The sequence below is a fragment of the Nansenia antarctica genome (genome assembly GCF_963989245.1).
Source record: "Nansenia antarctica genome assembly, chromosome: 1".
NCBI lineage: Eukaryota > Metazoa > Chordata > Actinopteri > Argentiniformes > Microstomatidae > Nansenia > Nansenia antarctica.
Window position 1 is genome coordinate 25,288,262 of NC_137674.1, and position 9,938 is coordinate 25,298,199.

At 42.8% G+C, this 9,938-nt stretch overlaps 1 protein-coding gene across 2 annotated transcripts in view; it reads right to left on the reverse strand.

Annotated features, from left to right (window-relative positions):
- Window positions 1-7,910, reverse strand: part of trip11 (thyroid hormone receptor interactor 11) — a gene marked incomplete at its 5' end in the record, with an annotated part of 31,176 nt that extends 23,266 nt beyond the window's left edge. The window contains 6 exons of one of the 2 annotated variants that reach the window (XM_080537375.1): window positions 495-657; window positions 4,753-4,821; window positions 5,242-5,511; window positions 6,072-6,182; window positions 6,634-6,710; window positions 7,775-7,910. In XM_080537375.1, coding sequence (XP_080393501.1) covers window positions 495-657; window positions 4,753-4,821; window positions 5,242-5,511; window positions 6,072-6,182; window positions 6,634-6,710; window positions 7,775-7,910 — 826 coding nt within the window. Of the gene's footprint in view, window positions 1-491; window positions 658-4,752; window positions 4,822-5,241; window positions 5,512-6,071; window positions 6,183-6,633; window positions 6,711-7,774 lie in introns of both variants that reach the window. The other variant, XM_080537374.1, reaches the window with a different exon arrangement.
- Window positions 7,911-9,938: the final 2,028 nt, after the last annotated feature.

A 9,938-nucleotide genomic window follows, 5' to 3' on the forward strand; every position in this document is an offset into this window, starting at 1 on the left:
AAATGTCAACGTTGTTGAAAATCAATGACACATTGACGCTAGTCAACTAACACAGCTTGTTTTGTGAGCCTGCTAACAATGTTAAGTAGTGTTATAGTTAACTAGGTAGTAGTGGGGATTACTCACCGATTCATCCATTGCATTGCAATAATTTGGCTTGACTACAGAGAGTGTGTAATTGATTTTCAACAATGTTGAAATGTACCGTATGTACATTTTTCAGAATAAAGGTCTGAACATTAAACCGGTTGCTGACTTGTTCCCGCCTTCAGTCCCGCGGACTGATCTCCTTGCAGGATCTAATTTTTAAGACCTAGCACCTTATTTTTAGACCGAATAACTCAAAATGATGACCTTTTTAGGCCTTATAAATCGCATTGCTGGATGTTAGACTTTACGGCTTTTTAAGACCAGCGCAGGAACCCTGCTCATAAGTTCCTATGAATGGCTTCCAAACTGAAATGCATTATGGGCCAGAGACGGAGCCTCACCACTCTGGATCTGCTCCTCCAGCTCCTCTATCCTCTCCTCGTACTCCGCCAGCTCGTCCCGGTGGCGGTGTGTGACGTCGGCCATCTTCTGCCTCTGGGCGTCCTGCAGCGCTGCCAGCTCATGCTGGTGCTCGTCCACCTCGTGGCCCATCTCCTCCCGCAACTCCTGTTCCACAGAGAGACTGAGATTCAGAGTCTCTCTCTTAAATGCGCCTTTATCCAAAGTGCTTTACAACGGCCTCTCATTCACCCAGTCACACACACATTCACACATTCACACACACATTCATTCACACACCAATGGCGGCAAGCTACCATGCAAGGCGCCGGCCGGCCCGCTCACTGGGAGCAATTTGGGGTTCAGTGTCTTGCAGTGTCCAAGGACACTTCGACATGTGGCCAGCCGGGGCTCGAACCGCCGATCTGCCAACCTTGCGATCATTAGATGGCGGCTCCTCTACCTCCTGCGCCACAGCCGCCTCTCTTACAGGCAGGGTTTTCCATAAGTGGATATTATGTCTACTCAGTGTTCTGTGAGCCTTCAAAACATAGTGGATTGAGATGCATACACTGCTGCCAAAGAGGTCATATTGATTACACATGACGGATGCATGTTAAACCAGAGTATTCGGTTGTTAAGTCTGACGTCAAACGTGACGTTTAGCAATTTCCAGGTCCAGAAACCAGAAACCAGAAATTCCCTGCACCAGAGTACCAGTGTACTAAAGCGGTAGAATGACAGTTAAATCGTTTTTTCGACTCAGATCTATTCATACAACAAGGGACACAGCACTTTCCCGTTTTTCCCATATTTGTCAGCGTCTTTGAGCCTCGGAAAAGCGCTATATACAGGGGTGCACATAACTTTTTGGGGCCAGTGCTCAGAGGAGCACCTAGGGATGCTGCTTGGTGCTCCCAGAGCTCGCGAGTCACGACCCGTCCCACAGGATGGATAAAAAAGGGATACATGGATAACTTATATTAGCAAAACTAAATTTATTCATAAATAAAAATGAACGAACAAATGATTGTGTGCAAAACAAAAGAAACAAATGCAAAATCAAATGACTGCTCTTTAAGCATGAAAGTCTGTCAGACTCCTTTAAACACAATGAAATCAACTGACATCTCTTTAAGCACTAACTGAATGTCTGTTCTTTAAACACACTGAAATAAACGGACAGCTCTTTAAGCACTGCTCTGTTCTGTAAACACTGAAATCAACTTTTCAACAAAAAGTTACAGCCTAAGCATTTATTTATGCTACAAGCTTAATCATCATCATCAGGGGTGCACATAACTTTTTGGGGCCAGTGCTCGGAGGAGCACCTAGGGATGCTGCTTGGTGCTCCCCGAGCTCGCGAGTCACGACCCGTCCCACAGGATGGATAAAAAAGGGATACATGGATATATTATTAGCAAAACGACATTTATTCATAAATAAAGATGAACGACCAAATTATTGTGTGCAAAACAAAAGAAACAAATGCAAAATCAAATGACTGCTCTTTAAGAATGAAAGTCTGTCCGACTCCTTTAAACACAATGAAATCAACTGACATCTCTTTAAGCACTAACTGAATGTCTGTTCTTTAAACACACTGAAATAAACTGACATCTCTTTAAGCACTAACTGAATGTCTGTTCTTTAAACACACTGATATAAACGGACATCTCTTTAAGCACTGCTCTGTTCTGTAAACACTGAAAAAAAAAATGAAAAAAAAAAAAAAAAAAAAAAAAGCTGTTGGTGCGCAAGAGCGCCTTCATGCGGCTGATCTGCCGCGCAGCATGCATTTTGGCGACGCATGCGCACTGGCGCACCAGTTATGTGCACCCCTGATCATCATCACTGCTCTCTTGACTGCTGTTATCACTGTCCTCAATTTCAACCATGGTAGAGGATGTTGTAGGCTATCACTTTAAATAGCTAATTATTTTGATTGTGCAACAACGTTTTTTATTTATTTTTTTAATAGAATTCCCAACCATATTCCCTGGGTCAGGGGTCTAGGTGCGATAATGAAGCTGTAAAACAAACGTCTGAATGTTTGAAAGCTTCAGAGAAAAGAAACGTGAAGTCCCTTGGTGTTGTTTTTCCTTTTAGCGACGAGTCGGTCAGGACTGAATTTTCACGTGGCGGCGTGATAACCGTGCGATACGCGGAATGAAAGTACGAGTTACGATACTTTCCGAATGTTTTCGTGAGGGCAGTCGCCGTGGTCGTCATCGGTCGACTGTTGTGATGGATTACTCGTCGGGCCTTCGGCTGAGGGGACGGCAAATAGTTACTTAGTGGGGCTTGCTTCTTGGACCCAGCTGTTGGTGCGCAAAAGCGCCTTCATGCGGCTGATCTGCCGCGCAGCATGCATTTTGGCGACGCATGCGCACTGGCGCACCAGTTGTGTGCACCCCTGGCTATATAAATATAATCAATTATTATTATTACTGAGGCATTTCGAAGAGAGCGCCTCAGCCAACTTTGGACCCGGAAACACGTCACGACTTAAGCCCAATCCCGATTCCCTTTTCTACCCCTATGGCTTGTTTTCGAGTGTGACTCGATTTCGAGCCAAGGCCTTCGAACAGAGCCACAAGCCGAAGGGGTTGAAATCTACCCCTATGAAATGGGACAACCCTTCAAGACTGATACGTCATCAGGAGTATCGTAGAAAAGCATTGACGCTCGCGACTCATTCACAACTTCACTTTTACGCTATCAATCGATCAAACAAGTCATCAAATACAAAAGAACAATGCTTCATTATCAGACCATGACAGAATAACGGCGCTCAAACTTGTATGAAACCTGTGCTCCTACCCTGCCAGTCTGCACTGATTTAGGACAACAGTGCAACTACTTCGCGGCTGAACTTAACTGAAGTTAAATTTACGGCGTCATATACCATCAATGGGAAACATGGAAAAATGCATGACTTACATATTTAATTTTATGACGTTCCGAAATCAGGAACGCTGGAGAAACAGTCGCTGTCCACTGCATTAATTAACTACATGTCCTTGATGAGTCTCCCGCTCACTGCCCTCCATCAAAAATGTCACATCCATCGATAATATTACATAATAACAACTGTTCGGATGAGATTGCGAGTTGTTTTGGTATGCCGCAATACAATTTATACCACCAAACGAGGGGGGGGGGAATTCGCGCCTATCATGCACATATCAGCCTGTGGATAGAAAACTTTAGATAGATAACTTTACATTAAATATGTCTACCATCATCTGCTGTCAAACACCACAATTTATTTCTAAATAAACATGATTGTACATCTCTGAAATGTTAATTGCGCACATTTCTATGGGTCAGTTGCCGGGGCAGAGGAACAGGGTGACTGTCAGCCTGTGACAAACGCGCAGATATGAGTGCTCCGGTGTCTTGCTTTAGTAGTCTAATGGAAGTGATCAGGCATAACAGCGATTTTTTTGTTATGCTTGGTCTATAATGCATTGAAATGACATTAGTACATCAGACATTAGACATCAGACATGGAAATATGTCATATGCTGTCCACAAATCAGCCTGTAACGTTAGACACAGCACCTCGACATAAAAGCGATTGTTTTGTTATGCTTGTTATAAAGAAAAGGTCTATAATGCATTGTAATGACATTAAACTAACGTTTGATAGATAACTTTACATATGTGCACCATCATCCGCTGTCAAACGCCACAGGTAATAATTGATTTATGATTGTACATCTCTGAAATGCTCGACTGTCATGCAGCGTTGCGTTACTGTAACGTTAGACACAGCACCGACATAAAAGCGATTTTTTTGGGGGGGGGGGGTTATGCTTGTTATAAATAAAAGGTCTATAATGCATTGTAATGACATTAAACTAAGATAATAAGTGGTTATCATAATTTTTCTAATCTTTATTAATAAGTAATTACAGAGAAAGTAAAATGACATTTCCGCATTGAATAGAGCGACATAACATTTCTGTAGATGATTCGCAATGCATCCTGGAATCAAGGGGTAGCGTACCCCTATGGCTTCGAAGCTAGTCTGGTCCTGAAATCGCTCGAAATGACGTCATAGTTAGCCCTCGAAATGAAGCCATGGCTCGATTAAATATGAATTGGGATAGCCCTCCCCCTAAACGTGAACGCGCAAATCAAGCCATAGGGGTGAAAACGAAGCCGTAGGGGTGAATTGGGATTGGCCCTTAACAACCGAATTACTCTTGGTGCGAAACAGCAGCTGTAATACAAACTGCATAGGCAAATTGTCACCTTGATGATCCTTTGAAGCTTCAAGATCTCTCCTTGGTCGCCATTTCCTGCTCCTGGGACCTTCGATGCCTGAAACAAAATGTGTTTAAAGTTGTGACTCACAACACAATTTCTGATGCAACACAGTACAGGGTTCCTACAAGTTTCAACAAGTCGAATTTAAGACCTTTTGGACCTTTTTTAGACCTCTTTGAATATAATTTTTGACCTATTCGCGAAACCATATGATAGCTTTTTGTCATCCTCGAGGTGATGAAATTAGGGATTTCACTGCCATACAGACAAAAAAGGAAGCGAATTCGCTTTTTTGGGGGTTCCAGTTTGATTCATTTCCACGTAAATAGATGTGGTCGGACTGATTTCCTTGCAGGATCTAATTTTTAAGAACTAGCACCTAATTTTTTGACCGAATAACTGAAATGTAGAACCTTTTTTAGGCCTTATAAATCGGATTGCTGGATTTTAGACCGCTGATATATGGATTGTTACCTGAGAGATACGCCTCCAGTGCGAGACCTCCGTCTCCAACCGAAGCACCTCTGTGGAGAGACGGTTGATCTCCTGTTGGGACCAGATGACATCGTTGAAGTCCATCTCGTCACCATGGAAACCCTGATGGGCCCCTGAGGGGCGGGGCAAGAAAGAGGTAGAGGTAGTGGTGGTGGAGGCGGTGGTTACAGCCGTGTCAGAAGAGCACTGCAGGTTCTGCACCTCCTCCTGCAGGCCACTCTGGCGTGCTTTCAGGTGACTGATCTCCACCTAGAGACACAAACATGACTTGTCAGGCATTCAGTTTTCCCCTGCATTTCTATTACTTGATTGTATTATATTATATTCAGGGGTGCAAACTGGTGATACTTGTGGTGACACTTCTTTTTGTACTAAGACAAATTATCAATGCGCGGATAACATTTTTGTTGATGGGGGGGAAAGCGCTAGCACTAACGGTGCTAAATGGATAGCGCTAGCACTAATGTTGGTCTCAGCAGCTGTCCTAACCTTAACACCCACATAATTATGTTGAAAACAGGTTGCTTACTGCGACTGTGTCCTCCACACTGTCTAGAATTGTATCTAGCTGCATGAAGCTAAACGTTATTTCAACAGCAGCGATGTTTAGCAGACAGGAAGATTAGTTAGACGAATGTGACTTTGATGAGATGGAGACCCCCCCCCCCCACCAACCCCTCCCAAAATATTTTTGGGCCAGATCTACATGAGTCGCGTGGATGACCTATTTTGAAGTAAAAACAGCTAATTCAGCAGAAAGGTGACAAGTTTGCACCCCTGATTATATTTCTCCATGTTTCCCTCCGTACATCTTTCTGGTGCAGAAGGGTTCGGTACTCTGTAGATTGCTGCTTATTCTGGATCTCTGAAGCCTCGAGCTTCTCCTCCAGCTCTGCATAAACCTTCTTTAGGCGCTCGTACTGTAACACAGGGAGAGGGAATACCAATGAATACCAAGTACCAAACACAGACAAACTAAATGGGAAAAATGGACTGCACTTATATAGCGCCTTATCCAAAGCGCTTTACAATGGCCTCTTATTCACCCATTCACACACACACACACACACACACACACACACACACACACACACATTCACATTCACATTCACACACCAATGGCGGCAAGCTACCATGCAAGGCGCCGGCGGCCCGCTCACTGGGAACAATTTGGTGTTCAGTGTCTTGCCCAAGGACACCTCGACAGGGTTCGACAGTCAGCCAGGGATCAAACAGCTGAACCGTTGACCTTGCGATCGTTAGACGCCGGCTCTACGTCCTGAGCCACAGCCGCCCCCAAGTACCAAACACAGATAAACAGATGCTCAGAGGGTCTGTAGGACTGTGGAGGATCAATGAAGACAAACTAACCTCAGACTTCTGAGTGACAAATGAAGCTTCCGCCTCCTCCAGCTTGGAATTGGAGACTTGTAGCTCAGTGGCGGCATCTGGTGGACAAAACATAACATTTACAAACACATACAGGAGGAGGCTAATACAATCTCTACATCCAAACCATTTAGCTAAAAAAAGATCATGGCATATGTGGGGGAAAAAAGCACAGCAAATCAGGCTAGTTTTCCAGCAAATATAGATTTTGATTACTATGTCTACTGACTGTGCATCTGGCTGTGCATATAGCAATTAGTTTCTGCCCCTTTAAATGCAGCTAATCCAAGAGAAAATGATATCTTGGAAGCAAGTCATGTATTTTCTCTCTCCAACAGTGCACCACTTCTCTGGCCAGTGTGGCCACTGCATGTGACAGTCAAGCACATACTCTCTGCTGAACAAGGTTCACATGACATGACAGCATTAAAAACAGAAATTACTCTGGACCGCTGGACCTTGTCTCTACCAGATCCAAATGTGCATAACGAAACTCATTTGTCAATTCCCACCTATCCAGTTAGCCTATTATCAGTGCCAAACACTGATTATATCTTGAGGTAGGTCACAGCAGAGACAGTCCTCCCTGGCTATGACTCATGCATGGTCTAGCTTTGCGTGTGTTGGAGTCCCATGATCAAAGTTCTCTGTGGTCTCTGTCTGTCACTGGTTTATCAGTCAAAGCCTTTGTTTACTTATGTCTGACAGTATCAGTATCTGACTCCTAATCATTGCCACTTGCACTTTACATGTTCTTGCACTTAGTTGTACAGTATATGTATTCATAATATTCACTCATATTGGTAGTACTGTATATTCTGTCTTGAGTTTTGTTGTATTGTCGTCTTGCTGTTATATGTACTGTAGCTTGTTCAGCATGGTAGAATACCAAGTCATGTTCCTAGTGCACTGCATATGGCGAATAAAGTTGAATTTCATTGAAGTAAAGGCCTAGGACAGGTGAATCAGGACCATGCCAAACTAGTAGGCCTACAGTATTGAGTACAGTATATGTGTTCATTCACTGTTTGACGTATCTTTGGGTAGCTGCTGCTGCAACAGTAGCCAATAACTATTAGCCCTGGATGATCTCCATATGGTAACAAACCCTGGACTTACTTACCCCCAACTTCTTCAACACCTTCCAGTAGCATATCTTTGGTAAAGGTTGATATTTGTCCAGTGAAAGAAGACAAGCTTCCCCCGACCTGGCCCAGTGACTGCCCCAGGCCGGAGCCCAGCCCACCCAGCCACGACATCTGGGCAACACGTAGAAATAAACAATAACAGACAGCAGGCCAAACGACTGACTAGCTTAGCTAGCTGCTACTACTACTACTACTAGCTCCTAAAATGACACGCGATGTCGACCCTACCCTCATAGATGTGTTCAGTTTAGATATACACCGTGTGCTGGACAACAAATGTCACCTGTTGACACCTTTGAGGCTTTGTCAGGTAATCGTAGGACAGGTCTGTTGAGCTGTAAGCTAGCAGCTAAAGTGAGCTAGCTAGCCAGAGGACTTGATGCGGTGCAGTGTTGACTGACTCTCTGCTAGCTGGCTCGTTGTTGTGGTTGACGAACCCGGATGAGTCCGAAAAAGCCGAAGACGATCTAGCAATGACATCGGTTAAAATGTAAAAACAAACATTACTGCGAACCTGGTACATTAAACCAGTTGTATTAATCGTATCATTTGTTTCCAAGTCATATAACTAGCTAGCTAGCTGACTGCCACCTCAACCCACAGCAGCCATCGCAGCTCCGGTGTTGCTCTGTCAGAGAGTTTGACGTGGACAGCGGAGCCATAGAATCACATGGGATGTTGGAGGACAAACATAATCGCTACGAGGGTTGCATTCAAGACCGCAATGGATGCACATGCACTGTTAATAACTGTATGATATATTTTAATGTTTGATATTTGTAATTTAAAGTATTTACTAATAATAGTATGTTAAATGTTACTTGTAATGTATGTTTTAAATGTGGACTCCAACTATATATATAGTATAGGGTAGTGGTGGTCTAGTGGATAGTGAGTTGGACTTGTGATCGGAAGGTTGTGAGTTCAAATCCCGCCTGAAACCACACCACTACTAGTGTGCTCTTGAGTAAGGCACTTAGCCCTCAGTTACTCCAGGGGGAATGTCCCTGTAATTCGTAATTGTAAATCGCTTTGGATTAAAAGCGTCTGCTAAATGGCAAAATTAAAATTAAATTAAATTAAATATATATATAAGTGTTTTATATTATGTAAAATTGTATGATGTATGATATATTGTAATGTTTGATATTTGTAATTTAAGTATGTTTTATATGTCAAATGTTATTTGTAATGTATGTTTTAAATGTGGACCCCACTAAAAGTAGCTCATGCCTATGGGTATAGCTAATGGAGATCCTTCCAATAAATAAACAAACAAATAAACAAATAACAAAACCCGGTACTTTTTTGTGTGTGCATCATGTCCACATAGTATTGACTAATGTCGTTACGTGTGTAATGTGAAGTGTCTGATCGAACAGCAGTTAATAAAAATATAAATATAACAAACGCAAACGGTAATGGGGCGGGTTCCTACAGATATGCCCCCATAACCAGATAGGGGGTAGACCTACAGACAGGGGGGTAGACCACTCACCTAATATGGGCCAAGTTGAACTCATGATATACTAAGTTATGATATTATGAAGTACCCTAGGACCACGGGACTGTAAGGTACCAGTCACCTAATTATGGCCTGATATACATAGGCTACTATGCTATGATGATAATATACACTAAGTGTAAATACGAAAATGCATTGTGGATTAACTATGGGCAGAGATCTGTGCCACTAGAATCTGAATTACTGACTTTGAATTTGAATTACTGACTTTGAATTTGAATTGCTCAATTTGAATATTTTTTTTTACTTTGAATCACATAATTTGAATTTGTATTCAATTCAGTTATTCAAGTTAAACAATACAAATTCAAATTATGTCAAAGTCATTTTTTTTATTCAAATTGAGCAATTCAAATTCAAAGTCAGTAATTCAGATTCAGATTCTAGTGGCACATATCTCTGGCCATAATCCGGGTCCTTAAGGAAGAGCAATCGAGCGCTGATTGATCTAACTCCTTTTCGGCCAATCAGCACCTTTCATTCACGTACCCAAGGAAGTTTAAACGACGCACCCACTCCCGCCAGTAAAGCTGAGCTCAGTTCGTCATCATGGAGGGAAGGACACCAAACACGGTAAATATCAACTGGTTACCATGTATTTCACTGGCCTTTTG